Source organism: Gadus chalcogrammus, chromosome 23 (assembly GCF_026213295.1).
Source record: "Gadus chalcogrammus isolate NIFS_2021 chromosome 23, NIFS_Gcha_1.0, whole genome shotgun sequence".
Taxonomy (NCBI): Eukaryota; Metazoa; Chordata; class Actinopteri; order Gadiformes; family Gadidae; genus Gadus; species Gadus chalcogrammus.
The window spans coordinates 736662-759445 of NC_079434.1; the positions used below are offsets into that span (position 1 = coordinate 736662).

A 22784-nucleotide genomic window follows, 5' to 3' on the forward strand; every position below is an offset into this window, starting at 1 on the left:
AGAGTTGCTGCCACCTAGTTGACCAGCGGATTAACATGCTTTAATTTAAAAAAATAAATAATTAGGATCATTCTAACAATACAAACCCATCAGTTTATTTTCTTGTTTGATATTAAGACCCCCTTATCAATGAGTCTCTTTCTCTTAGTTCAACTGGGAGTCTTTAAGATAACTGGGCAACTTAGTTTCCCTTTTGGCCAGTCTCTTCACTTGCCAAAAGGGTTACAACAGCTTCTGTTGCTGCTGGCTCTTCCAACTGGTCACCACTGACCACAGCCTCCTCAGCATCCAGCCATGCTTCATCTTTTTTGTTGGGCTAAATTGAAACAGTCTGTTTTTTTCATTGCCTCTTTCTGGTCTCTGGTGGTGAGCATGAATCTAATCCACATGTCTCCTCACTATCCTCTCATCACCCAGCATCACCTTGTATGACACTGGTCCCGTCACTGACTCAATGATTCCTGGAATCCACTTGGGTTCCAAAACTGAAGTTTTGGGTCAGCACTGAATCTCCTGTTTCAAACCAGCGTTCTTCTGCCTTTTTGTCGATGATTTTATTTGTCTTTCTTGTTTTTTCTGCACTCTATTGTTTAGGTCTGGGTGGATTGAATCCAAAGTGCAACATAGCTTCCTCCCGAGAAGCAGCTCTGCTGGTGAAAAGCCTGTTGTAGTGTGAGGGTTCATTCTGTAGCTGAATAACACTGACATTTTTTCATCACTCTTTTTGTACCCCTCTCTCTCTGCTAACCCGTTACTGGAGGCATGGTAGGGTGCAGAGGTCACATGACGGATTCCATTATTACTTAGAAACACGTTGAACTCTGTGCTGATAAAACAAGTGCCATTATCAGACACCAACAACTTAGTCAGTCCATGGTTACTGAAACTGGTACGCAGGCACTCAATTGTGGTGGCTGAGGTGGCAGAGTTCTCTGGATACACGTCCATCCATTTTGAATGTGCATCTATGAGCACAAAAAACATTTTTCCCATGAACGGTCCGGCATAATCCACGTCAGTCCATTACAGTTTTCTCAAGCTTCCTAAGTCCGGAATTACATTTGAACCACTGCACAATCTCGCTGGGTTTGGGGTTGAAATGTTCCTTTAAAATCTTGACCAGTTCGGCAAACGTCTTGTCTCCGGGCTTGGCGGGACTGACAAGGTTCCTCACAAGGCTGTACGTCTGACTTCCCACTGAACTGAGCAATATAGCTTTCTGCCGACTTGCATCTGTGATTTCATTAGCTTAAATAAAATGGTGGAAACCCTCACAATATTCTTCTCACGTCTGCGTCTCACTTGCTGTGTGCGAAATCGTTCCCTATCACGGGTATAGTGCACTATATAGGGTGCTCGCCATTTTGTAGTGGTGTTCGAATTCTCAGTGGTTAATTTCATGCACTATATAGTGCACTTAAAATACCCAAAATTTGAGTGTACATACAATGTACCCTACATGTTACTCCCGTATACCACAATGCAATGCGGTCGTGTTTTTCTGGAGGAGAAGAAGCTGAATTACTGCGAAAACGAATACATTTAATGATGGGAGTCTCCGGCTTTCGTTTAGAAATGTCAATTTATTTGGAATTTAACATAGAAAATGTAACATTCAAAATTAATAAAAACAACCTTGATCAAGGAAATGTAACATTTAACATCAATACAACCTCCAGCTTTCTTCATGAGTGCCCGTTTGTTTACATGATGTGGGTGCATCTGTCTGCGTCACATAAATACCAGACGCATTTACTGACGCAAATGACGCTTAGAAATGTTCAGCGTAGTGTCCGAATTCTCGTTTGTTCGTTCCCTATGTAGTGCACTATATCATGAACACTATATAGGGAATAGTGAGTGAGTGAATAGGGAACGACTTCGAACACAGCTACTGTGGAACGGAGCGGTGCTCCCTACCAAGGCCGCTGCCATGATTATTTCCGGGTAACGTCCGATTCGGATTCGCTAACTTTACAGAGTCTTACTGTTTGCTTGCATCCCCACGAGGCACCGGCTTTAGTTTATCCTCGTCGACATTTATGTAGTAACTCATGGGAGGCTTCTTATTGCACATTGAAGGAGCTTTATTTCGTTCCTGACGAACACAGTGTGCAGCTTAATTTAACATGGCAAAACCGGGGCACAATCACATCACTGACTGAACTTGTGTGCTGTACTATAGGTTAACTCAACCGTAACAGAGAGTTGCTAGTGGACCAGCGGATTAACATGTTTTAATTACTCTGCCCAGTTACCAAAAAATACAATGTTTTTCAAAAAGAATAGAGAAACAAAAAGGAAAATCTGTTCATGTTGTGGAGGACACTGATTTGAGCCAAATATTTTTTGTTGGCACGGTGAAATGTGAAGAGAAACCAGAATTTCAGATCTTTTCTGTTAAAGATGATAAATGGATAGCACCACTACAAATACATGGGACTATATTTACACTGAAATTAGATACTGGTGCAAAAGCAAATCTGATTAGCATGTCTGACATAAACAAAGCAATGAGAGAAAGACCAAAAATACAAAGAAAAACACATTTGCTCTGAAAGACTACAATGAACAGAGCATTGAGTGTTTAGGCACATAAGATAAAATGCACTTCTTGCTCTTCTCTGTTGTTCCTGAAGGACTCGATCAAACAGAATTAGTTTTATTTAGTTCCATTTGAGAAATACTGGCCTATAAAGTTGGAGCAGTTAGCCCATTTTTCTTTTATGACCATTTTGTTATTGTATAAAGACTATTATTAGGTGGATACCAATACCCCCCACTACCCATAAACCCAAATTGTGGTACTACACCCAAAGGTGGCACTATTTAAAAAAATATGAACTAGCCTTATTTCTCCTTACTAGATTGACCTGGACTCAAAATTCTTTCATCATATTAATCTCTAAAATCAGATGCATCTTTTTCCCCCTGGTCTTCGGCTCCCTTATTGATCAGAGCATTATGAACAAGCTGAACATGACATTCTGTCATTGCCACTCATTTAAGAAACACCTGAACAACACCTGAAATTCCTGAATTTTTCCTTCATAATTAACTGTCATATTTATATTTCTTCCGTTAGTGTTCTTGACTCCAAACTAAAGGTTTAATTTCCCCAGAATTTCAAAGCTTTCTCAGGTATATGCTTTGAAGAAAGCCCTTAATTCACTTGAGAAATGTGTGCTTGGAGGTTTCTGGATGTCGTTAACAATAAACATTTTGAACATGTGAATGAGGCTGCAGTTCAGGTTTATCAGTGGCTCAATGGGATAATGCCTTGTACAGGTTGAGAGTTCGAATCCCGATTATAGGGTGCTGAACATGACATTCGGCCATTGCTTTGCAGCTCACCTGAAAGCCGAGGCACAGTATTGCATTAAGTGGAACATCTTCATCATCTTTCCTTCATAATTATTTGTCATTTATATATCTTCCATTAGTGTCTTCTTGACTTTTAATTTTGCTCGGACCCCGTTAATCACCGCTTGCGTTTATATTCGATTTTTTTTCCACCCAGACACACGCATCTGCTCGCATGCACGTGTGCTCGCACGCACACACATCCATTTATTTTGGTTGTCTTTTATTCATTAAACCCTGTCCAGCCCTTTTACACTCGTTGCATTCATTTACATTTGTGTTCTATTTTTGTTTGTCTGTACATAGGCTGTGCATTTGTATATCCGTTGTGTATTTTTTATTTGTACCTTGATTCCTGTTGGGGCCACTTGGACCAGATCAATGCTGTAAATAAGAAATTGTTCTTAATGTTTTTGTGACAAAATGACAGCCCTGAAGAGACAGGCAAGCATTCTCTGACCAGTCCTTAATATGTACAGTCAGTACCTTGCCTCTCTTGAGAGCAGTTTTATGAGGTGTACACAATTGTGATCAGATGAGCCTAAAGGTGGGAGGGGTATGGACCATTGTGATCAACTCAACTTCAACAAAGATAATTCCTCCATTTGTTTTGGGCCAACACATACATTGATGATGAATGTGATGATGGCGATGACATGTCATGTCTCTTAAAAAAAAAAAAAAAAATTCTATCTCCACAATTTCTGGTGGAGAGGGCTTATATCACAGAAAGAACCAGAAAGCATTTAAGTACGTATATATTTATATAAAATAAATTTCATACAATGCCTTTCAGACGAGGAGAGACAGAGGGGAACCCTCCCCCGCTGAAAGGGAGGTGGGGGTCTTTCCAGTTTGTTTATGGCAGTACAGGGTCAGGGTCCAAGCAGCTCTCTGGATCGGGATGAGGGGCCACAGTGATGGGAGGGCTGGGAGAGCAGACGGGGTCCGGCTTCGTTTCTAGGTAGCTCCAGAATAGTGCTGGTCTGGGGGCAGCTCTCTGAACCGTACACAGACTCAAGTCACTTCACCTTAGGGGGCGTGTAGTGAGTTCTGCATCTTTCATTGAAAACCTACATCGAAGAATTAGTGAGGATAAATTTAATTAAATGAATCAAAGTGAAGAGTTCCATTGAAATCATCAGGGAATTCAACAACAGTCATACATTGACTGAGTGGCTATGGCCTATTCATTTTAAATGGATGGTTCAATATGTTTGAGAGACTGTTACCTTCAGACTTCTGTCATTGATCACCTCCTCAACATTCAACTCTGACTGCATTAGCTTCAACTGGAAGGAGAAAGGGGAAGATCAACAATGGAATCAATCAACAACACCTCATGTGTAGGAACAAGATTATTTTGTGAGATTGTCATTCCTTCATGGCCATTGTGCCCTCATGGATTTCAGAATGGGTGTTTAAGTGTGTTTGCATCAGCAGATAAACCCCAAACTTCAGTGGAGGACAGAGTCCATTTGATAAGACAGACAATATACTTTACGGTTCTGAGGAAAGACTATTTTAGAGACAGTGTTTGATGCATCCAAAATTTCGATTCACTCAACATGAGCGGACATTAAAAATATATTATTATATTATATTGTGGAAGGTTGAGTTTAATTCTGTCAGTTGCGTTGCAAACTTGGCTCGGTGGCGCCCCATTGTTTTGGGATGAGGGATTACCTTGGTTTGCTCTTTTCTAAGCTGTTTAAGTACTGCAAGGTTGTCAGCATCTTTTGTCCTTTCTTCTCTCAAGTGTCCCATTGCCTCAGAGGTCTGGGCTAAACACGCCTTGATGGCTTTGTCTCTGCTCAGATGGGCCTCCATCATCTGCAGAACGTAATGAAAAGCAGCAAAACGTTTTCACAATAGCATTGGCAAACAACTAGAGCAGATAGAAATAAAGGTGGATTCTTTTTTTTATTCTAGTGGTATCCATGCTGACCGTTTGGTAGAGTTTTTCACATGTCTGAGTGGCGTCCACTCGGCCTGAGAAGGAGACGGTGGGGACGCTCGTGTTCAGGGAATGGACGATGCGGTCGTCGATGGTCCGGATCACCCTCAGGGCCTCCTGACACACACAGGTTTAGTTGTGTATCATCATGGAAATTCCATGACAAAATTCTCTACTCTTGCACCAAACACTGCAGGTATGTTGCGTTGCTTGTCATCATCGAGTATGTGTTGTGTCATCATCAATGTATCATTACAATCTCTGCTGGTCAATTTAAACTTCTTAGTTTGTGTCCATTTTACCTCACTTTACCTTAGCCCCGAGACTCTCACTGCTGTTCTAAAACGGTGGACGATTGCGGTCTGGACTCACACGGCAGGTGAGGGATTTTCCCTTGAACAAACTGTAGACATGCTTTATGTAGTATGTCAATGAACGTTCTATCTCTCTATTTGTACTGCTTGAGGCACACAGATTCCCGAGCTCGCCGCTTTCTTTTTCTTAGAGGGGATCCAAAACAAGAGATAAGACAGAACACCACGAACGCTCAGTTACCGTCTCGCTAAGTGTACCTTTTTTAATTAAAATAAAAGTAGATTGTTGACAATGACTTCCATTTACAACACGGTGCATGGAGCACCTATAATTCCACGTCTTAAACTTAATAGCCCAGAGAGAAATTGAAGAATGATAGTCGTCACCATAACGTTGGTGTTGATGGGTCCAGTTGAACATATGTATTTGCAGATCGGTAGATGTATTCATAGATAGTCTTCAATGATAATCCCTAAAACCATTACTTTTCCTCAAATTTGTGTGCGGTTACACAACATTGGATTTCCAGAATAAAGACAACATATTTCATTCAGGAAAAGATACGACTGGGCCGTAAAGTCTGTATTTAGGTGCATGTTTTCACGAGACTTTTCATCAGACTTTGGTACTGATATATTGTTTATTACCTGAAACATTGAGAAGTCCTCACAGTTTAAAGGTTCACCGGGCGCCGCCATGGTGAATGCAGGGTCCTTCACGAGGTGTCTGAATGTATGCCTGACCTAACCTAGTTTAGTCAATATATTTTCTGAATCTGAAATCCTATCCTATATTATAATTATTAGAGTCCTTCGTTTATATGTTTATCATTTGGAGCTTATTACATATATGTACATGTACCATTATATGATCGACGGTACATGTATGAAGGCAAGTATCTCGTTCCGTTATCATACACAAGTCTGACAAATGCATGAGATATGCATTAAGATTATTATTCTCTTCAACATGTATAGCAGAATAATACTTGAAACATAATACTTGGTTACACAGCCTTATCCTCCATGCCGTGGATGAATTAAACGTATCATTCTAACAAGGCACTGCGGACACCAACCCGTATCCCAGGGGTCCTGCCTACTGCTCTTGAACATGTCATAACAAAACATTGTCTGCAGTTCGACTGGTCCACTCCTCCACTGGTTTATTCCCAGTGCAACTTTAAGAGTCCTCTGCAGAAATGAACATGATGAGAGGTCGGAGTCTCCTCAGCGTCGCAGGTATGAGCCCCGTGTGTGTCCGTGTGTTGTTGAGGTCGTTCTACTATCAGTGCTATTTAACAATTATTCGCCGACGTAACTTGGTAGGCCAACGTATTAATGGTTCATCATGGTGGTGATACTGGTACCAGTGTTGACACTGTGGTGACACTGGTCCTGGTGATGACCTTTTGTCGACCGCGTCCTGTGATGGCTCATTCTACAAGTTGATCGGTTAATTTACACAAGGATTAACGTTCTACTTGGATTGGTTAATTTGGCGTTCACCCGCACCACGCACTTTGTGATGTACCAAAATAATATAATAAACTGCCCGTCTTTCAAAAACACCAACCGAGAAGAAGGGGCTAAAATATAAATTCCTATCCATGGCTATTGTAGGTGGCGCTCTTAGCAGGTTTGGGCATGGGCAGTTACATTTTGCTCTACGTGACTCTCAATGATGGTTTCCGTGCAGGTCAATGGCGCAGGCAGGTGGTGGATGCGAGCAGGAGAACGTTGTGCAGCAAACCCCAGGAGACCAAAGCGGAGCCTCCAGCTACAGCTCCTGCCAACAGTTGGGTTCTCACACACGTCACATGTACCCCCTGACAGCTTCGTATTCAGCCTTTAGTTGGCATCCGATTCGCAGCATCCGATTCAGCAGCTGGTCCACTTTAAATCGGTCCTGATTTAAAACCACTACACCTAGACTCTTCAAATCTGGACTAAATTATCACAGTGAGGCTATACATTTTAATAAACATAGTTACAGATTTGTGAAACCTTTTTTCTATTTGTGAAAATGCAATACAGGCTCATTTTAATGCTTTTTAGGGGTCCAGACCGCATTAGAACTGATCCTGATTAAAAACCACTACACCTAGACTCTTCAAATCTGGACTAAATTATCACAGTGAGGCTATACATTATGTAAAACATAGTTTCAGATTTGTGAAACCTTTAACCTATTTGTGAAAATGCAATGCGGTCTGGACCCCTAAAAAAATTTCAAATAAGCCTGTATTGCATTTTCACAAATAGGGTAAAGGTTTCACAAATCTGAAACTATGTTTTACATAATGTATAGCCTCACTGTGATAATGTAGTCCAGATTTGAAGAGTCTAGGTGTAGTGGTTTTCAATCAGGACCGATTTGAAGATTCTAAGTGGTTTTCAAGCCGATGGTGCGAATCGGATGCCAACTTCAGCGTCGTCTTTTCTCCAGCCTTTTCTCATACGAAAATATATTAAATTCAAAGAAATGCACATCCTTATATTCGCATGACCTTATCCCCACAGTTGTATATTCATACAGGCCATCCGTCTGTGATTATTTGATGCTTGCTATTGACATTGAAGCTGTGTAAACTTCCCTTGTTGTCCCTGAGGATCATGAACCGAGCAGCGGAAGTCTAAACATGAGTCAAACTGGTTGCCTGTCCTGGATTATTTCATCCATAGATACTAATATTCTGCCTATTCTTGGGACTTCTACCTGGTATATTATTTGAAAGTTTAAGAGTTGTGGGATATTCTTATGTGTCCCTGTGAAGTCCTATGAGAAAGGCATTGTAATGATGACTCATTACAATGCCTTTCTCATAGGACTTCACAGGGACACATAAGCATTGATAAACCCACTGTCTTCTCCTGGTCTTACTGGTACTCTTTGTCCTGCAGCCCACCTGGGATTCAAGCTGCCTGGGTACAGACCCTCAGACATGGATAAGAAGATTCTGATCTGGTCTGGGCGTTTCAAGAGCGCCGACCAGATCCCAGAGTTTGTGTCGTGAGTGTCCTTTCCTATTTACATCAGACCTACTCACTTCTAGCATTCTATTGGTTTATAGGATTCAATCAAGTTACATCTACGCCAATCTACAATTGTAATTGGTGTAATGCAGTTCCAGTTTATGGTGCTTCTGGGTGACTGTATTTCAAACAAGGCCTCAGCAGTCGGTAATTCACTTATCCTGAGTAATCAGTAGACCTTATCTCCTGTTTTGATGGATGATTATCAGAAGACCCCACACCCAGCTCATCCTGTATAACATGGGGCTCTGAATTTATTACAGACACTTGTCCAAGGACTCTGCACTTAGTCTGCCCAAAGTGGAAAAATACAACATTATCAGTTTGGCTAAGATTGCCTAATTATCATGGTTGTTCTCAGCTTCAATTTTTAATTTGTTTATTTGGATAAAGGCGTCTGCTATAAATGGCTAAATCAGATGTCCGTGAGGCAGGTGTTTCATTATTAATTTAACAGTGGTTCACTCTGTTGCTCCAGGTTTGAGATGATCGATGCCTCAAGGAATCGGATGAGAGTGAAGGCATGCTACGGCATGATGGTGACCACAATAGCTGCCTGCTTGATAATGGTCATTTTAGGCAAACGGGTAAGAGTCAACATGGAGTTGTTGCAATGGGTTCTGTGTTGGTTTGGTAAACTGCCTCCTCAGAGCAAACAATGTTTCAAATGGTCTTCTTGGTCCTCTTCTTCCAAGTTCATGAGGAACGATGGACTACACTGATGTATACATGTTGAACAGTTCTGACCTGATATTTGTACAATAACTACAATTGTGTCAAGTATGGCCGTATCCATTTGGCCTCTCACCTGGTTTCCCTGTGGCGGTGGGCAGGCAGCGGGCCGACATGAGTCTCTGACAGGCCAGAACATGGAGAAGAAGGCCAAGTGGAGACAGGAGTTCCAGCTACAGCAGCAGGAGGCCGCTAGCGCCGCCGCCATGTCTGGAAAGGCCCAATGACAGGACATGTCCCACCTACTAAATGATCCTCTCCGGTTATTAGTTATATATCTCTATCTCTATATATATCTCTCTCTATATCGAGAGAGAGAGAGAGAGAGAGAGAGCGCGCCTAGCACTCCATAAAGGTGCCATGCCTTAATTGTAGAAAATATGCCAAGATCCAAATAGCCCACAGTGCTACACAACCTTGATTTCCTTGCACAACACAGGCTACAGATGTGTACACACTCACTGTCATTGCTCAGTGTTTTCCATGGATCAACTTTTTGGTTGCAGATTCCTGCCTCTGACCAAAATGTGTTCTTTGTTCCTGTTTCTGTAGTTGTCACTAATATTAAAACCCAGGGCATTTTCTCCCCCTGCCTCTTACAGCTAAACCGACTGTTGAAATTAATTTGTTTTTACCTGAAAACCCTTAGAAATGGATCAGAACTGATACTGTATAAAATACTGGGTCCTTTACTTTTGGCAAGTTCCTATTGTCTAATCCGTCTGTTGACATAAAGCGTGGTCAGTGGAACTGGCTGTTGTAAAATCGTATCCTGGAGTGATCAAACCATTAAAACTTTCAACTTGAATGCTGAGCAACCAGTGTTAATGACTGATTTCTTTGGTGTGCAAAATGGTCGATGTAACATGTGTGATAGAACCAATTTCATGTTCACATGAAATATTTAAAATGTTTGACGTTTCATATTACATCATAAAACTAAACTCCCAAGCATTCATTCATGAAACTGCTTTTATGCAAATAGTTTAAACAGGACAGTTGCACAAACTCGATGGAATAATGAACATGGTAGAACACGCAATTTGCAAAATGACAAACCACAAAAAGGCCTTGACAATGATTGAGTTTTTTCAAAGATGAGAATCATCAGAAAAGTTAAATCTGGATTGAGGAAACTACTTAATTTATGGGGGGAGAAAAGGGAACGGCAGCGAGGAGTTGAGACGAGAGGCCTACCTGATAAAGATGTGCTGTTTTAATATCAACTTTAAAATCATGATTTAGAAGAACACTTGAAATATAAATTAGGATTAGCTTGTGAGTATGAATAATTTGGCAAGTCCAAACTTGCTCATGTAACCAGAGCAACACAGAAGAAGCCGACAGTTTGGATTTTCTTGATGACTAAAATAAACATTTGAATCCGATTTTCCATTGGTAGTTTTCTGTCAGGGTTGTTGGTTGTTTTGGAAAGTGGCCCCACTGGAGAACCCAGCTGGTATGTGAGCAGGCCAAGTCCTCGTTGGACTCCAGGTCAGGTCCATGGTCGGACGAGACCAGGGAGGGGCAGAACAAGGGACTGCTTCAGGGCGTGCTGTTCACGCCTCACTTCCTGAGCGGGTTGGTTGGGTAACGTGCCAACAACGTCAAACAATCATAACGGGGTCAAGCACTTAGAAACTACCGGCAGTCAGGAGGCCCAAACTAAAGTGCTTAAAAAAATGAAATGGGATTATAGCCCAGTTTTGAAATGCAAATTGCCACCCGCACCCCGTATGGCTCTGCTGTGCAGCAGGCGTCTTGTTCAATAGCACACCTAGTTCTAGTCTTTGTTCAGTGTCCATTAGTCTCAGTGCATGGAAGATTGGAGATCCCATGGCGCCATGGGAGGACGTGCGCCCCTGGCTCCTCACATGTAGTGTGGGGAGCCCGTTGTGAGAGAAGTGGTTACTGGGAGAAGGAATGCATGGTGTGGGATCCAAAATGGACACCCAATGAGAACGGAGGAACAAGCTGCGCTCCTTTAACCAAACACCCGTCCTGATCCTAATGCGTTCACTCTGGCCAAACGGTAGCTAGACGGATGGCTAGAGAGGAGTGGTAGGGAGGTCACTTCCATTCTGTCCTGTAGGCCCTGCTAGTGGAATACGGTCAGTCCAGTCCTTAGGGAGGGGGGACCTGCCACAGTTCAACAGACGGTGGAATAATAAGTCTGGTGACCACGGTGATGCATGGGGTCACTCATCACCGCCCAGTGGTTAAGAGCGCCTTCTCTTGGGGTCGTCCTGGGGGAAATTAACTCAAATGGAAACTCACGTCTGTGTGTTTGTCTGTCTAGAGTCAACACCTGCAGTTCAATCAGACAAGCGGTTATTGCCAAATCCCTCTTCACCGGGAGAGGGGGAATCCTCCACCAATCTGAGATCGCTGGTGGAAACCCAGGGGGGTCTTGTGTGGCGTTGGGTGATAGTGGGGGAGGGTTACCGCGATGGCAAAGCACCACGCTGTTCCTGTTGCAAGCCAACACACGCGCGGTCCGCCAGGCAGGGAGGGGTGAGGTCTACTAGGAGTACGAATGCAGAAGTACCACACCACAATTATCTTGAACAATCTGTGGGAGTTGAGGGGACCACGGTTCTGCCCTGGCTGGAGGAGGACGAGGAGAAGCACAGAGGTGATGAAGACGATGGACGGCGGAGCGGAGAAGGAGCAGGAATTGGAGCAGGAGGGGCATTATAGCTGGAAGCCCTCCACGGGGCCCTCACACTGCTGGAAGAGGAACTGCTGCTGCTGCATGTCAACGGCGGGGGCCAGCGCCGGGTCCTCATCCTCGGGACTGAAGTAGCGCTCGTTCAGGTCGAAGGCCTTCTGGTAGATCTCCTTGTTCTCATGGTGCTGCAGGAAGTCCAGCTTGTCCAGGCCTGGGGGGAGAGGCATGGAGGGTAAAGAGGGAGGAGAGGGGGAGAGAGGCATGGAGGGTGGAGAGGGGGAGAGAGGCATCGAGGGTGGAGAGGGAGGAGAGGGGGAGAGAGGCATGGAGGGTGGAGAGGGAGGAGAGGGGGAGAGAGGCATGGAGGGTGAAAGGGGAGGGAGGGAGAGAGAAGCATGAAGGATTGAGAGGGAGGAGAGGGGGAGAGAGGCATGGAGGGTGGAGAGGGAGAGAGAGGCATTGAGGGTGGAGAGGGAGGAGAGGGGGAGAGAGGCATGGAGGGTGAAGAGGGAGGAGAGGGGGAGAGAAGCATGAAGGATTGAGAGGGAGGAGAGGGGGAGAGAGGCATGGAGGGTGGAGAGGGAGAGAGAGGCATGGAGGGTGGAGAGGGAGGAGAGGGGGAGAGAGGCATGGAGGGTGAAAGGGGAGGGAGGGAGAGAGAAGCATGAAGGATTGAGAGGGAGGAGAGGGGGAGAGAGGCATGGAGGGTGGAGAGGGAGAGAGAGGCATGGAGGGTGGAGAAGGAGGAGAGGGGGAGAGAGGCATGGAGGGTGAAAGGGGAGGGAGGGAGAGAGAAGCATGAAGGATTGAGAGGGAGGAGAGGGGGAGAGAGGCATGGAGGGTGGAGAGAGGGACATGGAGGGGGGAGGTAACATGTTAATGCAGTTGGGTGATATCAGTGTCATATTAGTGCACCTTAAAGACGTAAATTCATCATATTGTAGGTGATCTCTTTACTGTTATAAATAACAGTAAATAGATGTCATGATATTGTATTTTGGTCACTGTAGATCAAATACAATATCATAATTATATTGTATCTGATCTACAGCCACTCATTAAACCCCTAAAACAACATTGTGCTCCAACAGTATGTTTCATCATATATTTATAGACTATTTTTACCAATACACTTCCGGTGACTTGACGCTTCATCAAATCACCGGAGGAAAAATGCACGACTACAAGTTCTGAATGGGGGTGGATCACAATGAATGGGGTCGAGAGGATTGACAATACAGATGATAGCGCTCTTTGGAGCGGAGATGAAGCGGATCCGCTCTGTCCTGCCTAACCCAGCACAGCAGCTTTCACGCTAATTTCGACAGAGGGAACTTGGAAACTGTTTTCCATTTGGAAAGAATTATTTGAAAAACCTTTCTAACCCTCTGTCGAGATGAGCATGAAAGCTGCTGTGCTGGGTTTGGCAGGACAGCGCGGATCCGTCTTCCATCTCCTCTCCCTCCTGCTGAAGATTTACTACAGGTAAACTGCAGACAGCCTAACCGCTAGACCATCCTTATCATAACAGAAAGTGCTACAGGAGTGTTGGTGGTATTTGGACACTTTTTCTGTGAGGGTCCCACCATATGCCTCCTCTATGAGAGCACAGTAGGGGTTGATGCCCCCTCCTCTCTTGGCCTCCTGCTCCCCCAGGCGCAGCACGTTCTCCAGGCCGTTCAGCGCCACCTGCACGATCTTCGAGTCCATCAAGGTCAGCAGGTCACACAGCGGGCTTATGCAGCCCAGGCCCACCAGGTGCCTGCAGGGGAGGACAGGGAGGACGACGCTGTTGGAAGGTCTCAGATGGACAGTAGGAATAGATTTACCCGATGACTTATTGAACACCAGAATATTTAACAGGTAACCCTGACATTGTGGGATTAACCACAGAGTAATCGAAGAGAAATCGGCAGTAGAGCTAAATGCTTAACCAAATTAACGTATGTGATGTACTCTACAACCAGGGTTCCTTGGGCACCTGAACCAGATGTGTTCACAGTGGGACCGACCTGATCTGCTCTGCTGAACCCCCGGAGGTAGCGTTGGTGATAGCCCAGGCCGCCTCCTTACGTGTCCGGAACTCTGCCACCTGCAGGATGGCGATGAGGGGGGGCATCAGTCCTGCATCCATCACCAACTGGGGGGGGGAAGAGAGAGAGAGAGAGAGCGAGAGCGAGAGCAAGAGCGAGAGCGAGAGCGAGAGCGAGAGCGAGAGAGAGAGAGAGAGAGAGAGAGACTGGGATTAGTCACTTGAAAGTCATGATGGCAAATCGCCTGTTCTTGCTCACATTCACCAATCCCAGTGCTGGGCAGTTTTCCCAACCTTGGCAGTTTTCAGTTTTTCCTCATCCATATGCGATAAGCATATGGATGTGTGGGAGATTGATGGCTAATGAAGTATTAAGATTGAACACTATATTTCTTACATTAGTTTTGCACAAAGAGACAAATGGGTAGGAACCACATACAAGCTACTAGTGGAAATAACTACCTCACTGTGATAGATTTTATGGGTTGATAGGATTGTCCCAGGATCTGATCTAGAAACTGGGTGGTTGATTACAAAAGGTGGTGTCCCACCTGGATCTGTGCTCGGTTGCCTGCCGTGATGTTGGAGATGGTCCAGCAGGCCTCCTTCTTGATGGACTCCTTGGTGCTGCTGAGGAGATGGAGCAGGGACTGAAGCGCTGAACAGTTCAAGATCACCTGCATAACGCACAACGATAAGCACACACCCCCACACACACAATATGAAATACTCGCCTTGAGGGACCTGGATCTGAACAATCAGTATCGAGAGATACTGGTTTCCATGGTTTCAGGGAGACGGTGGCTAAAAGGTGGGAAGTTCTGGGGCTACTGACCAGGTGTTTAAGTAGAAACCAGTGACATAGGAGTGCATTGCTGACGCTAGGGATGGCGAAAATGTAAAATATTCTTGACCGACCACCGAGCCTCATTAACCGGTTGAAACCGGTTAACCCATCAGATTAAAATGTGCTATTTGAAATAACCATTTTGAGCCGCGCCAGCCACCTGTTATTTCGCAACTCTGCTTATCTCTCTCCTGTTCTGCCTCTGACTCACACACACACACACACACTCTCCGAGTGAGAGGCAGTGGCTCTAACCGCGGCACGACCTGTGTTGAATTGAAACACGAGGCATGCTTACTGCAAGTTGACCGTGTGTAGAGAGCGGGCTCGAACGCCCACAATGGTCTGAGATGGCGCGGACCTCGTTGAGACCCAGCGCGGGATTCACCAGGGGCCAATCGGAAGAGGGCAGCGTTAGGAGCTCATTTGAAACATTGCCGTGGCGCATTTAAGAAAATGACAGCTCCGAAGAGACGCCGCTTGTTTAGTTTGCAGGTGATGGAAAAATGTGAGGGATACTTTTTTTCCCCTTGGAATGAGATGGCTAACTGTAGTCTTATAGCGTTTAGTCTACTGCAGTGGTTTTCAAACTGTGGGGCGCGCCCCCCCTGGGGGGCACCAGAGTTCTTCAGGGGGGGGGCGCGACGTGAGAAAAAAATAAACCCGAAAAAAAACCTGGAAGTCGATGATTCAAATCATCACTCGTACTTCAACTGTAGAAGTAACATAACTAAATCAATTTTCAACCGTTTATCTTCGTGCAAACCATTTAACAAATCTACACACTTGTATCTTCAATAATATCTAAACAGAATTTCGATATCATTTAAAATTTCTTCAGAATCACAGTTTTAGTTTCATACCGCTTTGTTTTCAGCTGTTTTCATTGAAGACGTCAGCCCATTCTGATACACCTACTTCTAGACATCGTAACTCATTCATTTTTCAACCGTTTACCATCGTTCAAACCATTAAACAAATCTACAAACTTGTATCTTCAATACTATAGAATTTTGATAGCATTTATACTTTTTTCAGAATCACAGTTTTAGTTTGAAACCGGCATCGTTTTCAGTTGCTTATAATAATTTAGGTCACCATAGCAACGCCGGTAAACAAACCCCGCCGAATAGTCGAATCTCTGGACTCAAAAGGCAGATCTGATTCGACCCTGAATGAATCTGTGTAAACTGGCAGTTTACACAGATTAAGATGTATCAAAGAAACATTACAACAAAGATGTTGTAATGTTTCAGAAATATGTTTAAAATATTCTGACGTGTTGCTGAAAAAATATGTTTCTGTTTTAAAATTAAAATCAGAGATGTTTAAAATGTGTAAAATAATTAAGATAGCTTTCAAAACACAGGTATTTAGAAAAAAAAAATTGGGGGGGGGGGGGCTCAGCTGAAATTTCTTCTCTGAGGGGGGGCTCACTCTCTCACACTTTGAAAACCCCTGGTCTACTGTCCATAATAATTGAGAGATCATATTTTCTGCCGCTCTCATGCGGGAATAATTAATACTTGAGGAGAAATTAAACAGCGGGCTAGAGACACAGTGTCCGTCCAAATTCAAATAGGTCATCTGATCTGATCATCTTTTTGTGTGGAGTGAAACCAACACACACTTCACAGTCCACACTGATCCCAATTTTTTTTTAACCGACAAGCGACAAGATTGATCGTTTAACGTTGATGCGGTAAACCAGCGGTCAAACGGTCATCGGTTAACATCCCTAGCTGACGCACACAGGAAAAACATCCTATATGTTAACAAACCTTCTTGAGTGTAGCATTTAAATTGAAAGAAAATATCTCACTTTCAATTTTTCTCCAAAAATGGGACAAGCTAATGGGGTTCAATATATGGGCTGACACACCACTTGGACCTAGGGTGTCTGTGCCTCCCAGGAAGGGTCAGGGGTCACCTACCTGTGTCTGTAGGTCATCTCCCGTGACTATGTTCCCCACAGCGCGTAAGGCAGGAGACACCACCTTGTAGTCAGAGTGTCTACAAACACAAAACCATGTCAGCCACTGAACTTAATTGACTCATAATTTAGCTGTAAGGATGCCAAACCAGGCCTAAACCATGTCCGTGATTCCTTACAGCAGTAACTCCACCAGCCTACGGCACACCCCAGAGTCGATGACAGCCTGGATCTTGTCGTTGGGTCCGTCTGACAGGTAGGAGAGCGCCCAGCACGCATCTGCCAGGATGTCCGTGTCGTTGACGAACAGCAGCCAGGACAGCACACTGAGACACGGGGACACCTGCAGGGGGGTAAGGGGTGGACTTTCTGTTTGTAATGCTGCTGATGATGTGTTTGACTAGCCTGGCTATTGCCAGACCAAGCTCAATCGTAGATCGCACGTTGGTCTGAGGAAGCTGCTGTCACTTTCTTCAGCACAAGAGGCGTGATCAATGGGCCTAGTTCAATGACTCTGTACGCAACTGGCTGCTTGCTGTCGCCTCCCTGTCGTCATTGTGTTAAACCAGCCAATAGCGAGCCAGGGAGAAAAGCCATCTTGGTGATTGGCTCCCACAAAAACGTATTGGAAGGAGAAAGAAATGTATTGCTCTTCTCCAGACTCTTCTGCAGGACTAACTCAAATCACCAGCAGAATGGGCGGGGCTACCAAGTCTAGTGTTTGACCCTACATGTAGGTAGTATGGTTTACTGTAGGCACTGCAGGTACCGTCAGTGAAGGTAAAACTAATGGATGGATAGATTATCCCTCAGGAGTGGGTGTTCAGCCTCATCCATTAGCAGGGAGAAGGCGGCCCCACCAATCAGCCAGCAGGGGATGGTGGCGGGATACCCCCTTTAACTTCAGCAGCGTGCTGGGCATGATGGTGACCATGGCAACGGTTACCTTGCTGAAGTCTGGCGGCGGGTTCTTCCCTCGACACAGGTTTGAGAGCGCCCACACAGCGTTCCGCATCATGGTCAGGCGGTTCTGCTTGGCCAACAACCTGGGAGACGACATCCATTCACTTTGTTATTCAATTGTATGTTGTTGTTACTTCATACTAATTTACGCTTTAAGCCTGGACCAATGATCACGTTTAGTAAGAATAAAGCGGAATTACAATAAAACTTAAAACTTAAAAATAAAAAACCAAACAACAGAGGAAGAAACCAAAGAAACTAAAGTAATAATAATAATAATTGATTGAATTTATATAGCGCTTTTCTAGACACTCAAAGAGACTTTAACAGGGAAGGGGGAACCTCACTAACCACCACCAGTGTGTAACACCCACTTGGGTGATGCACGGCAGCCAATCTGCGCCAGAACGCTCACCACACACCAGCTTGAGGTGAAGAGTGAGGGAATTAATGAGTCAGCCAATTATACAGGAGGATGATTAGGGTGCCAGATTGAATGAGCCTGGGAGGGCCCGGACACCGGGGAAACCCCTACACATTGCGATAAGTGCCCTGGGATCTCTTATGACCTCAGTGAGTCTGGACCTCGGCTTTACGTCTCCTCCGAAGGACGGCACCTTCCACACACATTGTCCCTGTCACTGCACTGGGGCATCGGTATTGATGAGTGAAGGGGCCAGAGGGAAGAGTGCCACCTATAGGCCACCACCCGACACCACTTGCAGCACCTGGTATGCTCAGGCGGTCTCCCATCCAGGTACTAACCAGGCCAGACCATGCTTAGCTTCCCAGATCAGACGAGATCGGGCGTGTCCATGGTGGTAAGTAGCCCATGTGAGGAGCGTAGAACAGAGAGGAACCGAGTGCTACGTACTGGACTAGGGAGGGCAGGATGTTGCAGTCCACCACGTAGTCCCGGCACTCAGTGCTGTCTCCTGCGATGTTCCCCAGGGCCCACACAGCCTGGGTGAGAGGAGAGAACCCACCGCTCAACAAGATTCCACACACATCTCAATCTGCATTGTGTCACCTTTTGGTTTTCACCGCAGCCTCTTGTACCTATTTGTAGCTCTCAGTTAATATTTGAAAGGAGCGTCCAAAGAATAAAGGTCATCCCCCCACAACTTAATCAAAAAATATTTTTTTCCTTTGTTACAGTATCAGTATATGAATCTAGTGAGTTATGTCGTCGGGTACTTGGTTCAACGCTCCCTACCTGCTCCTGGACATCTTCAAAGTCTGAGGTGAGCATCTCTATGAAGATGGGCACGGCCCCCGCCTGGATGACCACCCTGGTCTGATGGGACGTCCCTGACGCGATGTTGGTGAGCACCCATGCAGCCTCGAACTAGCAACCATGGCAAATACGCATCCAATGTATGAAAATCAACAGACATTACCAAAAATTCTGCATCCTTATCTTTTCAAGCAGACTCTTCTAAAGCATCTCACAGTGAACCCAGACACATCCTTAGGAGGAAACACAGACTTTGGGGGTGGATGGCCCTTACCCCTACACCAGCATTCCCTAACAGCACCTCAGCAGCTGAAGCCACAGTACCTGCAGCGTGCAGTTTTCCCTCCTCTTCAGGAACTCCACGAAGCGATCCACCACCCCGGGAGTGGCTATGACCTCGTCAATGGGTGGGTTGGGTTCTGTCCGGAACAATAAGACATAAGCCATGCAGACGACACTACAAAAATAACTTGAATTGATGCAACAGGTGCAGTTTCAGAAAGAAACAGAAAGAAAAAATGTGATAGATGCATCTGCTAAGCATATGTAAAGTGTGAATCTGTTTGTACCTTTGGATAGGAGCTTCCGGAAGCGCTGAGTGCCAATGAGCTGCTGCTCGGGGGCACTGGAAAAGATCATCTGTGTCATGTCCACCGATATGCCCCCCCCCTTCAGGAGGCACAGAGACACGCGGCCACCATCAGTGGCAACAGACGAAGAGAACAGATGATTCGCCACCAAACTATTTGTTATTTTTCTAGATCCTAGTTCAACTGTCAACAAGTGTAAAAATCTCAGCATACAAGCACAAGCAATAACAGTGCTATTGGTATCTCATGAAAGTCGTTGCTGAGAAGGAATGCTACGAGTGCACCATGGGCTCGACCACCGTCATTCTGTACTGCATCGTGTTCCATGACCACAAGGTACCGTTGCTTGTAATGAAGCTGCTTTCACCCTACCATGAGGGCGTCCATGTTGTTGGCCTGGGATTCCAGATAGCCACTGTCGGCCATTCCATCCTCCTCCAGTGCTCCATCTTCCTCCACCGTTGCAACGTTTCGCCTCTTGAAGAGCTGGCAAAGTATAAAAAGAGTATAAACTTGATTTCTATTTCCACACAGTATGCAACTGTAATGCATCTATCTAATTAGATAGGTAGTTAACTTCCTTTGACGTGCTTCTCTACAAATTAGTCCAAAATAAACAATAAAACCCACCATAGGAAGAAAAGACAAGCAGAGGAGCCCCTTTAATAATAATGTCCAAGTCGGACATATTGAAGCTCATACACACCTGTTCATCTTTCTTCTGTTTGCGCAACTGCAGTCCCTCCTCCTCCCGCCTCCTCCTCATCTCATCTGAGTTGAGCGCCTTGTTCTTGTAGCTCTTGAGCCGCGCATTGTCTTTACTCTGACTCATCATGTCTCCTGGAGAGACGGATAAACGTGGTTGGACGTGGAGGAAAACACCTCATCTACGATTGGATCATTTAAAGCTTGCATGGAAAGTAAACAGTCAACACTGTCATGACACTGTTGTTTCGGCGTTAGCAAAAGGTTATATTGGGTCACGCAGCCAGCCGGTCAGTGTGTTCTGTGCTTCGTATACATCATGTCTAGGTACAGAACAGGCTACTAGGTACAGTATAGCGTACTAGGTATAGTATACAGTATAGGCTAATAGGTACATTATAGGCTACTAGGTACAGTGTATGCTACTAGGTATAGTATAGGCTACTAGGTATAGTATACAGTATAGGCTACTAGGTACATTAAAGGCTACTAGGTACAGTGTATGCTACTAGGTATAGTATAGGCTACTAGGTATAGTATACAGTATAGGCTAGTAGGTACATTATAGGCTACTAGGTATAGTATAGGTTACTACGTACAGTATAGGCTAGTAGGTACAGTATACATTATAGGCTACTAGTTCCAGTATAGGCTAGTAGGTACATTATAGGCTACTAGGTACAGTATTCAGTATAGAAGCCTAGGTACAGTATGGGAGACCTGGTGTAGTATACGTATAGGCTACTAGGTACAGTGTAGGCTACTAGTTATAGTATACAGAATAGGCTACTATGTACAGTATAGGCTACTAGGTAAAGGTTATTAATGTTTAAAATGGAGCTGTCATAACAGTCCCCAGTCCATAACAGACTAACTAGCATGCTAATGCTAGCCAACCACGGCTAAGTCACTTAGCTCCGAGATAAGCCGTTAGTATTAACCAAAACAACAACGTGAAGATAGACCGCATTGTGTCTGGGACTGAAGGGTTAATAGTTCTATCGATCAATGTATACCAATCCATATTATATAACGTTAATTTAACTGACCTGAGAAAGTGGACTCTAATCCGTAAGGCCAGCCTTTCTACACCGGTACAGGACTGCGCATGCGTGAGCTACGCAGCTCCTCTTGGCCCCACGCCCCACACTCTGTCAGCTCCTGAGTCCGTCCACCGCTCCAAAGTGCCAGTCTTCCCGAGGCAGCCCTTCTGGATCTTTGCAGTCTGGAGAAACCCCACGCTGATCACCATTGAAGCAAGGTCCTTTGCTATATGCCACTTAGGGCAGGGGTTCTCAACCACCGCAGACTATTTGTTGTGAATAATAAGACATCAAGAAATATATAACAGTACATTTTAAAGATGCACACAACTTTGCACTATTTGGAACCATGGAACGATAGTGAACTAGAGAGCCAGACAGCTGCTGACATCTTCAGCAGCTGTCTGATTGTGCGTCACTTTTGAATGAAAGATCCAATGAATTAGATTATTAAGAATTATATGAGTTCCCCCAGCCTACCTATGCTCCCCCAGCAGCCGTTTTGGAATGTTCCCCGTCTGTCGTCATAAGGGGAGATGCCACCTCCCCTTTCTCTGCCTTGCCAGCCCAGAGAATTTGGCCTGCCAATGAGCTATGACAGTGCGAGCCCGACGTGTGTGTGTCTGTGTGTGTGTGTGTGATTATACACACGCTGTAACGCAAGTGTTGCACACTTCTTTGTTGTTTGGGCAACTGTTTTGCTGTTGGTGTTATGGCACATAACACGTCGGTTCTTTGACGTCTCTGAAATTTCAGCAACAAGAATGTTCCCGCTGCCCGCTGCCAAGGGACAACCGCCATAGGCGTCGATTACGCCGGGGACGCCGCTAGATTTCGTCATGCTTCATTTTGTACCCACCACTTGTAAAAAAAATATATATATATATATTTCTTTTTTTTTTTTTGTATCATAATAATAATAATTAATAATACATTTTATTTGAGGGCGCTTTTCATAGCACTCAAGGTCACCTTACAGGGCAGTGTTTAAAAAAAAATCAACAATCATAAAGATTACAAGAACAAGATACATTGAAACAATTTACACAAGTGGGGTGAAATGGGTGGGAGACAATGAATTACATTTAAAATGTCAGTTTAAAAAGATGTGTTTTTAGACTTGACTTAAAAGTGGAGAGAGTGTCAGAGTTATGGACGTCAGGTTGGAGGGTGTTCCAGAGGTGGGGGGCATATCGGCTGAATGCCCTGGACCCCATGGTGACCAGGCGGGCGGGTGGCACAGTGAGTTGAATGGAAGAGGAGGACTGGAGAGTGCGGGTGGGTGTGTTGGTGTGCAGGAGTTCACAAATGTATGGAGGGGCGAGGTTATGGAAGGCCTTGAAGGTGAGGAGCAGAATCTT

At 44.9% G+C, this 22784-nt stretch overlaps 3 protein-coding genes across 3 annotated transcripts; 1 reads left to right on the forward strand and 2 right to left on the reverse strand.

The window, feature by feature from the left end:
- Positions 1–887: 887 nt before the first annotated feature.
- mix23 (mitochondrial matrix import factor 23) lies at positions 888–6379 on the reverse strand. The gene is made up of 5 exons (XM_056583699.1): positions 6283–6379; positions 5312–5437; positions 5050–5196; positions 4596–4655; positions 888–4436 (listed from the first exon to the last, which is right to left on the reverse strand). The coding sequence occupies exons 1-5, from the start codon at positions 6331–6333 to the stop codon at positions 4386–4388; spliced, it is 435 nt and encodes a 144-aa protein (XP_056439674.1). The 5' UTR covers positions 6334–6379; the 3' UTR covers positions 888–4385.
- A 340-nt stretch (positions 6380–6719) lies between these two features.
- fam162a (family with sequence similarity 162 member A) lies at positions 6720–10248 on the forward strand. Its single transcript, XM_056583697.1, has 5 exons — positions 6720–6876; positions 7334–7432; positions 8539–8647; positions 9149–9257; positions 9504–10248. Exons 1-5 carry the CDS (start codon positions 6837–6839, stop codon positions 9627–9629), a joined length of 483 nt encoding a protein of 160 aa, XP_056439672.1. The 5' UTR covers positions 6720–6836; the 3' UTR covers positions 9630–10248.
- Positions 8905–21703, reverse strand: kpna1 (karyopherin alpha 1 (importin alpha 5)). The gene is made up of 14 exons (XM_056583679.1): positions 21430–21703; positions 20382–20515; positions 20048–20161; positions 19655–19754; positions 19410–19504; positions 19065–19196; positions 18723–18811; positions 17832–17931; positions 17065–17228; positions 16887–16965; positions 14657–14782; positions 14086–14213; positions 13660–13835; positions 8905–12284 (listed from the first exon to the last, which is right to left on the reverse strand). The coding sequence occupies exons 2-14, from the start codon at positions 20508–20510 to the stop codon at positions 12097–12099; spliced, it is 1620 nt and encodes a 539-aa protein (XP_056439654.1). The 5' UTR covers positions 20511–20515; positions 21430–21703; the 3' UTR covers positions 8905–12096.
- Positions 21704–22784: the final 1081 nt, after the last annotated feature.